The sequence below is a fragment of the Canis lupus genome, chromosome 20 (assembly GCF_003254725.2).
Source record: "Canis lupus dingo isolate Sandy chromosome 20, ASM325472v2, whole genome shotgun sequence".
In the NCBI taxonomy this organism is placed as follows: Eukaryota; Metazoa; Chordata; class Mammalia; order Carnivora; family Canidae; genus Canis; species Canis lupus.
In genome coordinates, this window is record NC_064262.1 from 12,930,493 (window position 1) to 12,949,984 (window position 19,492).

At 36.7% G+C, this 19,492-nt stretch overlaps 1 protein-coding gene and 1 long non-coding RNA gene across 12 annotated transcripts in view; one reads left to right on the forward strand and one right to left on the reverse strand.

Moving 5' to 3' along the window:
• Positions 1-19,492, forward strand: part of LOC125753204 (uncharacterized) — a 36,994-nt gene that overhangs the window by 3,358 nt on the left and 14,144 nt on the right. Inside the window, exon 2 of the long non-coding RNA XR_007404414.1 lies at positions 13,352-13,509. This is a non-coding gene — a long non-coding RNA (uncharacterized LOC125753204). The remainder of the gene's footprint in view (positions 1-13,351; positions 13,510-19,492) is intronic.
• The window catches only part of ITPR1 (inositol 1,4,5-trisphosphate receptor type 1), a 318,713-nt gene continuing 316,056 nt past the window's right edge, over positions 16,836-19,492 (reverse strand). For 6 of the 11 annotated variants that reach the window (XM_025451109.3, XM_025451124.3, XM_025451147.3 and 3 more), the window contains one exon: positions 16,836-16,993. In XM_025451109.3, coding sequence (XP_025306894.3) covers positions 16,856-16,993 — 138 coding nt within the window. In that variant the 3' untranslated portion in view covers positions 16,836-16,855. Of the gene's footprint in view, positions 16,994-17,211; positions 18,545-19,492 lie in introns of those variants that run through there. The other 5 variants (XM_025451170.3, XM_025451161.3, XM_025451155.3 and 2 more) reach the window with 1 other exon arrangement.

Here is a 19,492-nt window from a genome sequence, read left to right on the forward strand (position 1 = left end):
TCAATAGTTCTTCAGTAATCCATAGAACTAGTAGACAGAAGATGAATAGGGTTGTAGAAAACCTAAACAGCCCTACCAACCAACTTAATTTTTTTTTTAATTCTTTTTGTTTATTTATGATAGTCACACAGAGAGAGAGAGAGAGGCAGACACACAGGCAGAGGGAGAAGCAGGCTCCATGCACCGGGAGCCCGACGTGGGATTCGATCCCGGGTCTCCAGGATCGCGCCCTGGGCCAAAGGCAGGCACTAAACCGCTGCGCCACCCAGGGATCCCCCCAACCAACTTAATTAAATTGACTTTGAGAGGATACTCCATACAACAACAGCAGAATACACATTCTTTTCAAATATATATGAAAAATTCATATTTAACCTAACAGAGATAGATTTTCTGAGCCAGAACATGAACCTCAACAAATGTAAAGAAATACAAGTTGTCTGTTCACAAATGAATTCAATGAGAAATTAATAACAATATCTGGGCAATTTCCAAGTATTTGGAAATTAAACAGCACATCTCTGAGTAACCCATGAGTCAAAGACAAAGGCATAAGGGAAATTAAAAATTATTTTGAATGGAATGGCAAAATGTATGGGACTAAGCTTAAGCAGTGCTTAGAGGGAAATGCATAGCATTAAACGTACTTAGATTAGAAAACAAACAGTAAATCAATTATCTCACCCTCCACTTTAAGAAACTAAAGAACAGAAGAGCAAATTAAAGCCCCGAAGAAGCAGAAATTAGGAAATAATTCAGGGCAGAAATTAAATTTGAAATAAAAGTAGAGAAAGTCAGTAAAACCAAAAGCTGGTATTTGAAAGATGAAATTGACAAACGTCTAGCTAGACTTGTCAGCAGGAAACAGAGAAGATACGAATGTTAATATTAAGAATGACAAAGAGAACATCAGTATATGTTCTACAGAAACTAAAATGCTAATAGAGAATATTATGAACAATTTGGTTAATAAATTTGATAACTTGGATGAAATCGACAAATTTCTTGAAAGACTATCAAAGCTTACTTAAGAAATAATAGATAATCTGAAAACTTTCCTGCAGGACGACTCTGATAGCTTCACTGGCCAGTATTTAAGGAAAAAATACAAATTCTATACAAACTCTTCCAGAAATAGAAAAGGAGGAAACACTCCCCAGCTATTTTTTTTTTTAAGGCCAGTATTAACACCTCATACCCATTAGGGTATAATAGCTACTATCAAAAATAAACGAATAAGTAAAAATAAGTATTAGGATGTGGAGAAATTGAAACTCTTATGCCCTGTTGTTGAGAATATAAAATGATAGCTGCTATGGAAAATGGTATGGTGGTTACTCAAAGAATTAAAAATAGAATTGCCATATGACCCAGCAATTCCATTTCTGGGGTTATATCCAAAAAGATCGAAACTAGGGTAATAAAGAGATATTGTACACCTAACCTATGTTCATAGCAGTATTATTCATAATAGCTAAAATGTGGAAGTACTCTAGAATGTCCATCATTGAATAAGTGTATAAGCAAGATGTGGTATATGCACACAGTGGAATACTTTTCAACCTTAAAAGGAAGGAAATTGGGGATCCCTGGGTGGCGCAGCGGTTTGGCGCCTGCCTTTGGGCCCAGAGCGCGATCCTGGAGACCCGGGATCGAGTCCCATGTCGGGCTCCCGGTGCATGGAGCCTGCTTCTCCCTCTGCCTGTGTCTCTGCCTCTTTCTCTCTCACTGTGTAACTATCATAAATAAATAAAAAATTTAAAAAAAAGGAAGGAAATTCTCACATACGCTACAACATGGATAGACCTTTAGACATCATGCTAAATGAAGTAAGACAGTCACAAAAAGACAAATACTATATGATTCCATTTACATGAGATGAGTAAAAATCATAAAGACAAAGTAGAATGGTGGTTTTCAGGAGATGGAGGAAGGGAGAATGGGAATTTATTGTTTAATGAGTACAAAATTTCAGTTTTGTGAGATGAAAGAGCTATGGAGATAAATGGTGATGATGAAGAAAAACCATATGATCATCTCAATAGATGCAGAAAACATTTTACTAACATCTGTCCCTCACTCCTGGTAAAGCGTTCAGAAAAGTAGGAATAAAAGTGAACTTCCTCTACCTGATTAAAGGCATGTATGAAACACCTATAGCCAGCATCATACTTAAAGTGAAAAACTGATTTTTATCCCCCTAAGATAGAGCAAATCAAGGACTTTGGCTCTCACCACTCCTATTCAACATTTTTCTGGAGATCCTAGCTGGTGCAATAAGGTAAGACAAATAAGCACACAGATTGGAAAGAGAGAAATAAAATGCCATTATTGGTAGATAGCATGATTGTCTATGTAGAAAATTCCAAAGCATTTACAAAAAAGCAACTGTATCTAGTAGGAAGTTTAGCAAGGTCACAAGATACAAGGTCAATATATGAAAATTAATCCTACTTTTCTAATAGCAAACATTTTGAACTTGAAAAATTTTAAAGTGCTATTTACAATAGCATCCAAACAAAATACTTAGTATAAATATACAATATATGTGCAAGGTTTGTATGCTGAAAATGGCAAAAGTGATGGCAGAAATCAAAGGAGATCTAAATTAGTAGAGAAAGAGACCGTGTTCATGGACTGGAAGACTGAATATTGTCAAAATATGATTTCTTACCAAATTACTGTATAGGTTCAGTGAAATTATAATCACAATGTTAGCAGTTTTCTTTGTGGAAATCAGGTTATTTTTAAAGATTTATTGTAGAAAGAGCATGCACTCAAGTAGGAGGAGCAGAGGGAGAGGGAGAGAGAGAGAACCTTCAAGCAGACTCCCTGCTGAGCTCGGAGCCCAGTGAGGGGCTCAATCCCAGGACCTTGAAATCATGACCTGAGCTAAAAATCAAGAGTTGGTCACTTAACCAACTGAGCCACCCAGGTACCCCTGGACTATTTTTAAAATTTATTTTCAAATGAAATCTAGGTGATGTAGAATGTTATATTAGTTTCAGGTATACAACATAATGATTCAACATTTATACACATTAGGAAATGCTTACCATGATAAGTATAGTTATATCTGTCATACAGAATTACAATAGTATTGACTATATTCCCTATGCTGTACTTCACATCTCTGTTACTTATTTTATAATTGGCAGTTGTATTTCTTAATCCCTCTCACCTATTTCCCTCATCCGTCTGGCCCCCTCCACTCTGGCAACTACCAGTTGGTTCTCTGTATTCTTGACTCTTTCTCTTTTGTTTGTTCATTTGGTTTTTAGATTCCACATACACGTGAAATCATATGATATTTGTCTTTCTCTGTCTCACTCATTTTACTTAACATAATACTAAGTCCATCCATGTTTTTGCAATGGCAAGATTTCATTCCTTTTTATGACTGAGTAATATTCCACTTACATGCATATATCCATACACACAACATTTTCTTGGAGGGACAATTGTTTTTTTTTTCCATATCTTGGTTATAGCAAATAATGCTGCAGGAAACAGCATTATTATATATGATATATATAATATATATATTATATATATCATATATATATTATAGGGATACATATATCTTTTCAAATTAGTATTTTCATTTTCTTTTGGTAAACCACAAGTAGAATTACCAAATCATATGGTATTTCTATTTTTAATTTTTTTTTAGGAACTTTTATACTTTTTTCATGGTGGCTCTACCAGTTTACATCCCACCAACAGTCCAGGAGGGTTCCCTTTTCTCCACATCCTCACCAACACTTGTGATTTCTTTTTCATTCTAGCCATTCTGACAGGTATGAGGTAATACCTCATTGTGGTTTTGGTTTATATTTCCCTGATGATTATTGATGTTGATCATCTTTTCATGTGTCTGTTGGTCCTCTGTATGTCTTCTTTGGAAAAATGTCTATTCGGATCTTCTACATATTTTTAAATTGGTTAGGATTTGTTTGTTTTGTGTTGGAATTCTTTGTATATTTTGGATATTAGCCCCTTACCAGATACATCATTTTCAAATATCTTCTCCCATTCAGTAGGTTGCCTTTTCATCTTGTAGATGATTTTCTTCACTGTACACAAGGTTTTTGGTTTGATGTAGTCCCAATAGTTTGTTTTTGCTTTTGTTTCCCTTACCTGAGGAAACAGATCCAAAAGCATATTGCTAAATCAGTGTCCAGGAGTGTATTGCCTATGTTTTCTTTTAGGAGTTTTATGATTTCAGGTTTTACATTTAAGTCCTTGATCCTTTTTGAGTTTATTTTTGTATTAATGTTAGAAAATGGTCCAGTTTAATTCTTTTCCATGTGGAAGTCCAGGTTTTCCAACACCATTTATTGAACCGAGTCTCTTTCCCCCATCATATGTTCTTGCCTCCTTTGTTGTAGATTAATTGTCCACATAAGCTTGGGTTTATTTCTGGGCTCTATATTCTGTTCCATTGACTTATGTATCTGTTTTTGTGCCAGTGCCATATTGTTTTAATGATTACTGTGGCTTTGTAGTGTAGTTTGAAATCTGGGAGTGTGATACCTCCATTGTTGTTCTTCTTTCTCAAGATTTTTTTGGCTATTTGGGGCCTTTTGTGGTTCCATATAAATTTTAGGATTATTTGTTCCAGTTATATGAAAACTGTTATGGGTATTTTGATGGGGATTCCATGGAATCTATAAATTACTTTGGGTAGCATGAACATTTTATTTTTTAAGATGTATTTATTATTTTAGAGCAAGAGAGCACAAGGAGGAGGAGAGGGAGAGAGAGAGAGAGAATCTCCAGTAGACTCCCTGGTGAGTGCAGAGTCCAATGCAGGGCTTGATCCTATGACCCTGAGATCATAGGATCTGAAACCAAGAATCAGATGCTTAACTGGCTGAACCACCCAGGTGCCCCTGTGTACTATGGACATTTTAACAATATTCTTCATCCATAACTTAGTATATCTTTCTTTTTATTTGTGTCATACTCAGTTTCTTTGATCAGTATCATACTTTTCAGACTACAAATCTTTCACCTCCTTGGTTAAATTTATTCCTAGGTATTTCATTCTCTTTGATATAATTGTAAATGGCATTTTTTCCTTAATTTTTCTTTTGCTAGTTTGTTTTTAGTATATAGAAACACAACAGATTTACAGATTTTTGTATGTTAATTTTGTATCTGCAACTTTGCTGAATTCATTGATTAGTTCTAATAGTTTTTGGTAGTGTCTTTAGGGTTTTTTATATGTAGTATCGTTATCATCTGCTAATAGTGACAATTTGAGTGCCTTTTATTCCTTTTACCTGTCTGATACTGTGGCTACAACTTCCAGTACAGTGTTGAATAAGAGTGGTGAAAGTGGACACCCTTGTTTTGTTCCTGATATTAGAAGAAAAGCTTTGAGCTTTTCACCATTGAGTATGATGTTAGCTGTGGGTTTATCATATATGGCCTTTATTATGCTGAGGTATGTTCCATCTACGTCCAGTTTGTTGAGAGTTCTTATCATGAATGGATGTTGAATTTTGTCAGATGCTTTTTCTGCATCTATTGAAATGGATATGATTTTTACCCTTTATTTTGTTAATGTGTTATATTAATTGATTTGCAGATATTGAACTATCCTTGCATCCCTGGAATAATCTTACTTGACTGTGGTGAATGATTCTTTTAATGTATTGTTGAATTCATTTGCTAATATTTTGTTGAGGAGTTTGGATATTGGCCTGTAATTTGCTTTTTTTGTAGTGTCTGTCTGGTTTTGGTATCAGGGTAATGCTAGCCTTGCAGAATGAATTTAGAAGCAATCCTTTCTCTCCAATTATTTGGAATAGTTTGAGAAGGAGAGGTATTAACTCTTTTAAAAATTTTTTGGTAGAATTTACCTGTGAAACCATTTGTTCCTGGACTTTTGTTTTTGGGGAGTTTTTTGATTTATTGCCTTAATTTAATTACTTATTACTAATTTCTTTCGATATTTTCTATTTCTTCCTGATTCAATCTTGGAAGATTGTATGTTTCTAGGAATTGATCCATTTTTTTCTAGGTTCCCCAATTGGTTGGCATATACTTCTTCATAGTAGCCTCTTATAATCCTTTATATTTGTGTGGTTCAACAGGCTGTGTCTAATGTTTATATAGAGAAGCAAAGAACTTACCACAGCCAAAGCAATTTTGAAAGAGAAAAGCAAAGTTGGAAGACTCATACTACCTGATTTCAAGACTTACTATAAAGTTACAGGAATTAAGACTGTGATTTTTTTTAAATTTATTTTTATTTATTTATGATAGAGAGAGAGAGAGAGGCAGAGACACAGGGAGAAGCAGGCTCCATGCCGGGAGCCCGACACGGGACTTGATCCCGGGACTCCAGGATCGTGCCCTGGGCCAAAGGCAGGCGCAAAACCGCTGAGCCACCCAGGGATCTCCAAGACTGTGATTTTTTTAAACCTATGGTAAAGCATACATATAACATGAGACATACCCTCAATAATTTTTTAAGCGTACAATACAGTATTATTAACTGTAGGCACAGTGTTGTACAGCAGCTGTCTAGAACTTTTCAATCTTGCACAGAAGTTTATATTCATTGAATAGCAGCTCCTTATTTCCACCTCTTCTCAGACTTTGGCTACATTATTGTATTTTGTGCTTTGATGACTTTTGACTAGTTTAGATACCTCATATAAATGGAATCATGCAATAATTGCCTATGACTGGCTTATTTCATTTAGCATAATATCCTCAAGTTCCATCCATTTTGTGGCCTATGACAGGATTTCCTTTTTCTTTTTAATGGCTGAATTATATTGCACTGTTTGTATATACCACATTTTCTTTATCAATTTATCTATCAATAGGCATTTAGGCTATTGTGAACAATGCTGAAATAAATCTGGGGTGCCAATTTCTCTTTGAGAACATGCTTTCAATTTTTTTGGATTGATATCCAGAAATGGGATTGGTGCATCATATGGTTTGTTTGTTTGTTTATTATTTATTTATTTTGAGTAATCTCCATACTGTTCTTCATAGTGGCTGTACCATTTTACATTTCTATCAACAGTACACAAGGAGGGTAGCCTGGGTGGCTCAGCAGTTTAGCGCCGCCTTTAGCCCAGGGTGTGATCCTGGGGACCCAGAATCGAGTCCCACGTTGGGCTCCCTGCATGGAGCCTGCTTCTCCCTCTGCCTGTGTCTCTGCCTCTCTCTCTCTCTCTGTCTCTGTCTCTGTCTCTGTGTCTCTCATGAATAAATAAATAAAATCTTAAAAAAAAAAAAACAAATAATGAAGAAGGGTTCCAGTTTCTCCACATTCTCGTCTATGCTTGTTACTTTGTTTTTTTTTAAACTTTTTTTTTTTTAATTTTTATTTATTTATGATAGTCACAGAGAGAGAGAGAGAGAGGCAGAGACATAGGCAGAGGGAGAAGCAGGCTCCAGGCACCGGGAGCCCGACGTGGGATTCGATCCCGGGTCTCCAGGATTGCGCCCTGGGCCAAAGGCAGGCGCTAAACGGCTGCGCCACCCAGGGATCCCTGTTACTTTGTTTTTTTGAGAATGGCCATCATAACAGGTGTGAGGTATAATCTCATTGTAGTTTTGATTTGCATTTTCCTGATGTTTAATGATGTTGAGCATCTTTTCATATATTTCCTGGCCATTTGTATGTCTTCTTTGGGGAAGTATCTGTTCAGATTTCTTGCCCATTTTTAATCAAATTATTTGTGTTTTTGCTTTTGAGTGGTAGAAGTTCCTTACATATTTTGGATATTAATCCCTTATAAATTTGCAAAATATTTTCTCTTTTGATAGAGTGCTTTTTCACTCTATTGATTGTTCTCTTTGCTGTACAGGAGCTTTAGAGCTTTTAGTATGATGTAGTCCCAACTTGTCTATTTTTGCATTTATTACACATCCTTTTTTGGTGTCATATTCAAGAAATCATTCCTAAGATCGATGTCATGAAGCTGTTACCTGTTTTTTTTTTTTCTTTTTCCCTTAGAGTTTCTCAGTTTCAGGTCTTACATTTAAGTTTTTAATCCACTTAAGTTGATTTTTGTATATGATGTAAGATAATAGTTCAGATTCGTTCTTTTGCATGTGAATGTCCACTTTTCCTAGCACTATTTGATGGAAAGAGACTATCCTTTCCCCATTGTACATTCTTGGTGTCCTTGTTAAAGGTCAGTTGACCATCTTTGAAGACAGGATGATACCGTCAAGGAATAGACATATAGGTCAATGGAACAGAATATAGAGTTCAGAAAAAGACATAAACATGGCCACAGGTGTCGAGAGGGCGTAAAAGATAGTCATGTCACAAAATGGTGCTAGAATAATTGGATGTCCATATTTTTAAAAAATGAACCCTGATCCATACTTCAAACACATACAAAAATTAACTCAAAATGTATCGTAGACCAAAATGTAAAATCAAAACTATAACACTTCTAGAACTTCCTGTCCATATGGTAGCTACATGTGGCTATTTAAATTTAAATAATTAAAACTAAATACAATTTTAAAATTCAGCTCTTAGTTCTAGCCACATGTCAAGTCCTCAGTAGCTATGTGTGGTTTGCTATAGCTAGTGTATTGGTTAGCTTGGAGTATAGCACATTTTCATCATCACAGAAAGCTTCATTGTACACTGCTGTTCTGGAAGAAAACATAGGAGAAAATCTTAGGGATTTTAGTTAGACAAAAATTTCTTAGGACACAAAAAAACATGAACCATAAAAGAAAAAAGTTGATAAATTGGGCTTTGTCAAAATTAAAAGCTTTGGATGTTTGAAAAGCTATGCTAAGGAAATAAAAAGACAAACCATAGATCAGGAAAAAAAGTTTAGTATTTGCAAAACACGTATTTAATAAAGAATCAGCAACCCGAATATAAAAAACAAAACTTAAAATTCGGTAATAGTAAAAGAAATAAAAATATGAACAAAAATTTGTACAGACACTCACCAAAGAAGAGATACAGATAGCGTATTTTTAAAGTTTTCTGATCTTATGCAGGTATATATTGGCTCCCCACCCCCCCATCAACAAGGCTTATTGGCTGGGATGTTTATGGTCCACTTTTGTTTTCTTTGAGTTTCATTGGGTCTTATTTATTTTTTTAAAGAGGGGGAAGTGGGGCAGAGGCAGAGGGAGAGAATCACAAGCAAGGTCCATGCCCAGTGGAGCCTGAGTGGGGCTCAATCTCATGACTCTGAGATCATGACTTGAGCTGAAATCAAGAGTTGGTTGCTTAACCAATTGAGCCATTCAGGAGCTCCTCACTGGGTCTTATTTTTAAAGTGCTAATGCTCAAAAGTAAAACGGAGAAAATAAGGTGTGTGTGTATGTGTGTGTGTGTGTGTGTGTGTGTGTGTGTGTCTGAAAAAGCAAACACATCTCTTTAATAGTTGTTCTGTATCAGTATCAGAGTATCAATAGTGAAGGTAAAAGGAAGCAACATACTGTCTTAGGTAATCTTATACAGCTTTACCAGTTTTACAGTCATGTTAATGAACTGATTTTTCAACCTGTTTGGACCATAAGAAAATGTGACCTTCCTAATTGTATTCAAATCCTTTAAGCTTGAAAACAGATGGGTGATTTGCTTTTTTCTTGGCTTAAACCTAAGTGCTTGCCCAGACTCTGCTTAGGTGTATGTCATAGGCAGAACAACAGCCCCCTTAAAGATGTCCACATCCTAATGCCCAAACCCTATGAATATGTTACCTTACATGGCAAAGGGATTTTGCAGATGTGATTATGTTAAGGAATTTGAGATGAGAAAATCTGACTGGCCACTGGAAGTTTTGAAAGTGGGAGCAGGCCACAAGCTGGGGAATGCGGGCTGCCTCTAGAAGCTGAGAAAGGCAAGGAAATGGATTCTTCCCTAAGGCCTCCAGAAGCAACACAGCACTGCCAAGCCATTTTAGACTCAAACAACCAAAGTGCAATTTGTGTTAAGTCACTAAATTTTTTTTAAAGGTTTTATTTATTTATTCATGAGAGACACAGGCAGAGGGAGAAGCAGGCTCCATGCAGGGACCCTGATGTGGGACTCAATCCTGGGATTCCAGGATCACACCCTGGGCCAAATGCAGGCACTAAACCATTGAACCACCCAGGGATCCCCCTAGCCACTAAATTTTTTGTAATTTGTTATTACAGCAGCAATAGAAAGAGAATAAAGCATAACTGGAGGACTGCTCCATTTGCAAGTTCTAAAACAATTTCTTTTTTTTTAGGGAGGAGCACACCTTATCTTTTTTTTTTTTTTTTTTAAAGTCTCACTACCAGCCTTGCTGGGCTCTCCAGTGAGCATATTTTTTTTTTTTTCTCTTACTCTCCTACTCAACTCTGAAATGATACTCCATTCCAAAAGTGTGCACATTGCATGTGCCAAAAAGGATAAAGGTATTGTGATGCAACCCAAACATTAGCAGTACTTCTCAGACTGTGGACTATGGACAGCCTGCATCAGAACTACCTGGGGAGGGCAGCCTGGGTGGCTCAGCAGTTTAGCGCCAACTTCAGCCCAGGGTGTGATCCTGGAGACCCAGGATCGAGTCCCGTGTCAGGCTCCCTGCATGAAGCCTGCCTCTCTCTCTCTCTCTGTGTGTCTCTCATAAATAAATAAGATATTAAAAAAAAAAAATTACCTGGGGAGCAAATTAAAAATGCAAATTCTTGGACCTGGCCCTTTTTTCTCCCCACCCCCACTAGCTTTTAGAAATGTTTTCAGTCAAGTTTACTGAGGTATAATTTACATATAATAAAATTTACTTTTTAGGTGATAGTTCTTGAATTTTGTGAAGCCCATGTAGTCGTATACATATACATAATCACCAACACACCAAAGATCTTTCCATTACCTCATATATTTCCCTAGTGTCCCTTTGTAATATATCTTTTTCCCATGCACCCTGTCTCTGGCAACCACTGATCTGATTTTTGTCTCTGTAGTTTTGGTTTATCCAGAATGTCATATACATGGAATGACACATTATGTAGCCTTTCAAACCTGACTTCATTTATTTAACGTAATGCTTTTGAGATTCATCCATGTTGTATGTATGTATGTTCATATGTAAATGAACCGTAATTCTTTGTTACCCAAAACGGCCCTAACTTCCTTCTGTTACCTAAATTGTGTTCTGTCTCTTTGGGGATAATCTGAGAACTGCTACAGTCCTCATGGATTATAGAGGGAAGGTGTCTTTTAGTGTTGTTAGATGACGGGGCACGGTGGAGAGAGGAGTGTGGGGGTACACGTGAGTTTGAATTTGCACCTTTGTGGAGACAACACAGTCATGCATTACCCTGTTATAAGAATTGAAAGGGAGAGAGTGGGGTCACTTGGTTAGAGGGAGCAGTGGAAGATGCTTTTGAGTTATGAAGCAGGACTGTAGGAGCCAGAGGCATTACAATTAATCTTTAGTTGTAGGATTAAATGGTCAATTAGCAGCAAGAGGGGTAGTAAGTGATTGTTCTATATGTAACTCCCTTTGGGCCACTACTAGATAGTCCTTCTTTATTGAAAGACTCCTAACTGGCTTTGGCTCCAAGACCCTCGAGCAGATTAAGTAAAGATTTGCAAAGAATATTTCCCCCCACAATGTAATGAGCCCCTTTGACAGGAACTGTGCTAGGTACCTATGATACAGAAATGAGCTAGTGCCACCATGATCCTTAAGAACTTTTACATTCCTTTGTGTCTCTTAGAATTTTTATCTAGTATGTACAGGTCCTCTCGAAACAGGTGGGCAGGGAAGGAGTGGAGTTCCCAGCACCTGATCAGCAGGACTGCACCTAGCATAGTGAAGCAGTGGCATAGAGAACAATGTGTAAAATCATGTGATCTGCCGTGGAATCCTAGGTTCTAGTTTGGCCGAATCCCTTTACCTTTCTAACTTGATTTTTTCTTCTTTAATATAGGAATTTATCAGGAAGGAAAAAAAAAGCTACTTTAAAAAGCTGGTTGATCCTTGAGTTGGAAGCTAAGGACAAGGGAATTATGGGATTTTTTTGTTTTGTTTTGTTTTGTTATTTGGTCAAGGTAAAGGGCTAATATAGAGGAGTGGTTGGGACCTTATTGGGACCTGGGGGTTGAAATTGCATAGTAAAGAAGGAAGAATTTTTTTGTTTTTAATTGAAGTTGGAGGGAATTTTTAAATTATGATTTTGCTTGGGCAGGAGTGGTGAGAAAGTGGGCCCCAGGAGTAGGGTAGACATGAACACTTGCTCCTCCAATGGCAGAGAAAGAAGGGCACGTGGGCTTGGATGTCTGACTCTCAATTTTAAGTAGTTTCCTATTCACTGTTACAATCTTCCTCTCATAAAGATCTACTTGCATGACACCCAGATGTTAATGTGTTTTGGAGACAGTATGATGGGTTGTGTCAGCAGTAGAGGTGAAGTAAAATAGAGGGGAGATGAGAATCGGGTTGCATTTGGAGTTTAGGATCAGAAATGACAAGGAATCATTAGGAACTTATAAGCACCCTCCTTAGGGTCCTTGAAATTATTAGGGAAAGTGCTGGGCTCTCCACCATTATGTGAGAGCTGATTTAAAATATGCATTTGAATGCTAAATGACAAATAATATAATTTAGAACCATGCAGATGTCAGGGATAATAATCTGAGCAGGATTGGGAGGTATAAATAAGAATGTTGGTTATGGAAACACATCATCATCCAGAAGATAAAAACATCATTCCATGAAGAATATTTTGAAAAGTCAGATTTAACTTAACACTGATCATAAATATAAGAATAGTTATTTGGAAGTCATAAGCTATGAGAGATAGTTTTCTTTCTGTATGAATTCAGTTCAGATTGGTAGTTAAAACATAATTTAGATGTTAGAGATACAATTTTAAACAGATGACTCAATATGACCCCATGTGTCACGTTTAGACATGAGGATTTAGGATCCTATGGTAATATCAGGTACATTTAATAGGAACAGAGAGAGCAGCTTTGATCATTTAATATTTGGCTGAGATTGTGGATAGGTATGAGAAAAAGGAAGTGATTATGCTGCAAAGAAATGGGAAAGAGCATGTTATCAGATATGTATTAGACACTTGACATAAATTGTCTTTAAGGCTCACTACTGCCCAAAGGAGTAAGTAATATGTCCATTCTTTAGATGGGGGGTGATGACAACAGTGATGAAAGGATTTGCTCAGAGAGCACGAAAGCGGTAGGGCTGGTACGAAGACTGAACCAATTTCAAGTTCCTTGTTCTTTTCATCCCACCCGGCTGCCCTGTGGGCTCTGAAGTGAGTTAATGCTCAGCCCCCATGCCTTGTGTGCTTCTTGTCCCAGTTTCATACCAAATCTCAATTGTTTTTCTTCCAGAGAACTTTTATAGAAAGCTGCTGACAAGACTGGATGAGATGCTACAGCTGACAAGTATATGAAAAAGAATGAAATAACTTGAGTTCTGGAGTGAACAGTTAAGTTCCTGGATTGTTGAAAGTTCCATTCTTTACATGGGACTAACCATCTTTTGTGAGGTAATTACAGAAATGCTGGCGAGCTCTTTCCATTAGTGGTTCTTGCATACAGTATGCACTTCTTATGTTGTGGGGCTCTTTTTTGTTGTTGTTCACAATTCACCTTAGGGGTTTTCTCAAACTCTGCATTCTTATTCTATAGCGGTTTTTAGCTTTCTTTTTTCTTTCCAGGCTGGGTGGATGATGCAGTTTCACTTCTAGGTGTTAGGATTCTCTTTCACACTGGTTTGTCATGACCTTAAAGTATTTTAAGTTTCTCCTTTGGTAAATTTTTCTTTTTTAAAAATATGGTACCCCAGTAAGCCAGAGATTTGTTATACCAAATGAGTTTATATAAAATGCCAGCACCTGGAGAAGCCATAGTTCATAAGCATCGTTGGAGTTGACCAAATGTCAAACCCCACCAGGGATCTACATTTTTATTTATTTTGACAGGTTTTGGGGTCCAGACTTAAAGGCTATGGTTCTGAGTTGCCTTTAGGTTGCAAGAATTGCCCATGTGGTATATAAATGCCAAAGAAGAAAAAAAATGTTATAATCATAATTGTCTTCATGTATAATCGCCATCATAGCTCTTCCCTGTAGATAACTGAGGAGGCCTAATAGTCGTTTTGAGCTGCAGCCACCCACAAAAACCACACACATGGCATTTTACTCAAAACCTTACTTTAACCACTACTTTGTGATGCAAAACTGGTGGAATTTTGGGTACTTTCTGTAAAATTGAAATCTTTAAGGGGGTTTTCCAACATTCTGGTTGATTGTTAGCAAATTATCAGTATAATGAACAAGAGCAAAGTAGGGTTTGCTAATAAACACCTACTTCTATGGTAGGATAGGATGCCAGTCATCTGTATCTGAATGTTTTCACTTGGAAGAAGCCACCTTGAGAGAACAGATTCTCCTTTTTGAAAAACGCAGTTAAGTAAGAAGTACTATAGGAGATTTGTAGTTGTAAAAGAGATTTTTGGAGCTTATCATTGCCACAGTTTTCAGTCTTGATGAAGTGTTCATATTCAGTACTTTCTAATTTGTGGATCCACTCGTAAAAGGGATTTGAAAAGCAAAGCAAATCAATTTGCATTGGAGGACAAAATGCAATTCTCCATAAGAACTTTCTGTGAAGGGGAAACTGTTGTGGGAAACCGATTTCTGATGAGATACTATAGCCCCATTCTGGAAGGCAGGTAGCAACTGGGAAGAATGCTCCCTGTATTTGGCTAAGTCAGGAGACCTTTGTTTATTCTGGAGCCAAGTCCTGAGGCCAGTTGCTTTGCATCTTTAAGTCTTAATTTTTTTTTCTCTTTTTTTAAATCTCAACACGAGGCTCGAACTCATGACCCTGAGATCAAGTCACATGCTCTCCCACCTGAACCAGCCAGGCGCCCCTCTAAGTCTCTATTTCTTATGTTTAAAATTAGTTTCACTCCTACTGTATGGTTTGGTAGATGGAGCACATTATCTCAAGAGCCTTCTGTAGGAGCCCTTTGTGATATTCTGTCTTATGTAAAGGTGACTTTTATTTGTCATATAATTTTACCTTCTATCAAGCACTTATTTTGTTCTCTGAAAATCTGTAAAAACATTATTTTAGCAAAACCAGCTCTACTTCTAGAAGTATGTAGTTAGGCCCCTCTTGTATTTAGTATTTTTGAAGGAGTAAATTTCCATCTATGTAGCCCAGAAGTCAGCCTTAAAATAACTGCTAGAAACTTTCAGGCTATTTCTCATTCATGCATTATCATGCTAAGTAGGACCGTAGACCATCCTCAGTATGAGGATAGAAAAATCTAGAATTGAGTTTTTAACAGGTTAATTCCTTTGTTTACTGTGAAGATCTTGATAATTTCCCACTAGCACATAAATAAAGCTTTGTTTAGTTTGCTCTACTGCATAGACCATGTTGGTTAGCTTCCAGAAATAAAATATGCTTGCTTTATAATTTATGTGAGGAAATATTTAAATAGGATGAAAGAGCAGTTTTTATAGGACCCAAATCAAGCAATCCATTTTCAGAAAGTACAACCAAATAAAAAATTGGCTGAGTGAAGAACAATGAATAAGAAGCATGAACTTGGAAACAAACCAATTAAGTTGAATCGAATTTTTAAAGAATGAAATAAAAGAAGTTGTATTTTGTACGTGTGTGGGGTGAGTAGAGACAGATATAGTTCTAAGAAAAATTGTATGGGATGGACTATCATTTAAAGCTTTAGGACCTGTCAAAGAGTAGAAGCTTTCTTTGTAGGGGAAAAGGAGGTTTATCATTACAGTTTTATATACAGAAGTAGTAAAGGGCAAGATATTATAAATGTTAGAAAAGAGGAATGGAATTTCTCAGACCCTTTAACAAATGGTTTAGGTAAGGAAATTGGGAAAATCTTGGAATTTGGATTGGTGCTAAAGCAAACTTTTAAAACTAAAGCCAAAAAGACTTTCTTGCGTATTAGCATTCTATTACCACATTTGTTACTCAGCTTGATAACACCAGGCGACTTTGAAAGTGATGTGGACCTCCATCCTTGAAATAGAAGTGTTGAAAAAGCAATGTCTGGAGAAAGGTGAAATCACAATTACACATCAAAGGCTACAGAAGTTTTAACTTCAAATTTTATGTTTCAATTATACTAACTTTGTGTTCACACCCAAACTCCAAGGGTAGAATCTGCCACATATAGGGTGGGGTGGCATTCCAATTCCATTTCTTTTCTGCTGAAGCTGGCAAACTGAATAAAGATTTATATCTTAAGTGACAGGATTCAGATGAAACATGACAAACCTGTAAACGCTGCAACCTGGACATGTCAGTGCAGAACTTTCCAGTGAACTGGATGGGACTGGGGAGACAAACCACACACATTGCCATGGTGTGTTGGGCAGCATGACAGATCAGAAACCCAAGGAAGCACAAATCCTTGCTGGCTGAAGCACATGTGGTGGGCTTCGGCATAGATTGCTATTTTGTTTTTAGATTCAAGTGTGTGTCCATCTTGGGTCAGCCTTATTATAGAAAAATTTTGTGAAAATACACTGCACTGGCTGGAAAATTATTCATTTGTTTTTTTAAGTTATCAAATTTATAAAGTAGAAGCATTGGTTATAAAACCAGTCATTTAACTGGAATTCAGTCCTGACCTAGTTCCCAACATTGGGTGGTAATTATTCTTATTTACCAAGCTCAGAGAGAATCAGTATTAAAAGAGCAACCAGGCAGGCATTGCTTTGAGGAGGGAACAAGTTTTACTACCTTTGGATAGATGAGTTAACTTTGTGAAACATTTCTGACTGCCTGTCTTGCTGAAGGACTCCAACCACTGGACAGGAAGGAAAACAAACTGCAACAGTTTTATTGCAGACAGCAAGTCAAAGCCCCCCATTCCTGGGAAAGCACAGGAGGCAGGAGCTTCAGCAGCACCCACTCCTGACTCGACCATGGATGCCCTGGCGCACGCTGTTCAGGACGGTCTGGTTGGCAGTCACTCATCTAGAAGAATGAATGAACATCATATTAAACACTCCCTGGTATTTGTTCAAGTAAATCTCCTCTGAGTTCTTGCTAATCAAGTAAGCATTTTCTGAATTAATCTGGTAACCAAACCAGTTGCACTTTAAATTGGTCCCAAAGAAAATATGTAATTAATTGGAATAGCTGTTAAGACACAAAGAAATGCCAAAAATGAAAGCCACCAGTCCACCACTGTATATTCTGCATCATTAAATATTTATTTTTATATATGCATTTACAAACTTTACTCATTTCAGAACTCTGCTTTCAGTACATTTTTAAACTTTTTTTTTTTGCAGAGATTCTCTTGTAAAATGAGATCCATATACAAAACTAGGCAACAGATATAAAAGTTTCCTTTCATACTTTTCATCCATCAAGGAAATAAATCATGTGACAAGGAAAAAAAAACCAAAACGTGGCTCTTTCACAAGAATAACATGTCAGTGTTCAACTATGAGTTCTAATGGGATAGATCATATTTCATCTTTATATGGATGTATATAGTTTAATACTTCTTAGCTACTGTAGCATGTTGGTTCAGATGAAGAAAAAATCAACTCTACTGTTCGGACTAGATAATCTAGACACCATCCATTATTCATTTCCTTATAATGTGACACCAAAATTCACCTTGGAGATGACACTGATTGGCCAGCAGTCTTTTATTCCAAATGTTGCATAAAAAGTTCCCTTTCAAAAATTCATTAACTTCGCAAGCTAAAGTCTGAGCTTCTAATTTAGCTCTCCTACTTAAAGAGTTTAAATGATCAGGTCAGAAGCTTAAAATTATCTTTGAAACTAAAGTTGCTTTTCTTAAAATGAATGCTGACTTGGAGCACTGTCACTATTAGACAGAGGTGCTTAATGCCACTAGCAACGAAAAACAGTATCACCACAGTAAGTAAGTATATGGTACAAAATGCCCAGGGGCAGGAAACTCACTATTAATATGATTTTGGCAGCAGCATCATTTGATATTTAACCATTTATTACATAGTATTAACACACCAGCTTCAAAGATGTGCACTCCCATTAGGACACTCAGGAGTTACAAATTCATTGTGATTGCATAATTTGTATTGCACAGTTTTATAAAAAACATAAATACTGGCTATTCTAGTTTTAAATACAAAATACATGTCATATACTTTTAAATCTATAATCTGGTTCAAGTGCAAATCAGGTGCTTTCTTTAGTCCTTCCAAAAAAGGCATTTTTAATATTTTTGGCACAAATGAAATTTCATTATGCCAACAATTCTAATTACAATACATATATCCAAACCTTTAGAGTAGCAATCATATACATACAGTATAAAACTGATTATTTACAAATGTACTATGCATTAATGTAATCTTTGTGGGTGAATCAGAACTAATTAGCCATACCCACACTAATAATAATTAAAAAAGGTACAGGAGATTCCTTTATTTCATTTGCTTATGCTGGTTGCTGTGGGTTGACATTCATATGAGGAGGATGTCCTAGAAGACCAATTCTTTGTTTCTGCTTCCTTTGTTCTGTCATCTGGAAAGTTAAAAAGTTTCATCATTAGACCCAGACACTTCCTGTACGTCAGATCATATACTGAACCATAGATTTACCTCTGTGGTTATGGTTTATACTGAAACCCACTTTCTACAAATAGTGTACCGTCACTAAATCAAACACACACAACTTCAAAAGGGACATCTTCCTAGGCAGAATGGGGAATTCTGTGACCTACTCATGCAATGTGGCATTCAGAAGTATTGCTCACTATTTGTTTCATAAAGAAACAAAAAACAGTCAAAGCACAGGATTCTTGATTGTTTCTCAAATCCATTTCCAAATGATTTAAAAGCTCATTGGAAAATGGTGGCTTTGTGTGGTGCTAACAGCACACCAAACTATCAAGAGAAGCAGTGTGTTTAGAATCCTAGGTTTGAGAGGGACTATGTCCATGGTCTTCAGGGGGTCCCGATTCCATTACTCAATGATTCTAGAGTAATTCTGGTTTCAGAGGAAAAATGATGTAGCACATTTCGGAAGATGAGGAATGTCCTCACATGTCCCTGAGATCTAGACTGACTAAAGGTCATAGACAATGCTTTAGGTACTCAGTGGGGTCTGTTCTTTGCCACCCATACACACAGGACTGCTTTGGGTCAGGAAAGACCATTTCCTAAGACTGGTCAAATGAAAAAGCGCTTTCAAAACCCCAAACAAGAGGTTGTTATTATTTGGCTGCTGAACTAAATCACTTCTTGTATTGATGGGTAGCTAGCTCTGTTCTAGGTATTTTTAGGACACATTTAGTTCTCTGCATTAACAGTTTTCGTAACCAGTTGGTCCTGGCTCTGGATTTGATGCTGGGCATTTAAGCCAATTAATATAAAATATATATTAGGTAAAATTGTTGTCTACAAGTGGCCTAAGGTCCTGCATGTAGATTTTTGGTTTCCTAAAATCAGAGAGGAATTAGGTATCCTTGTA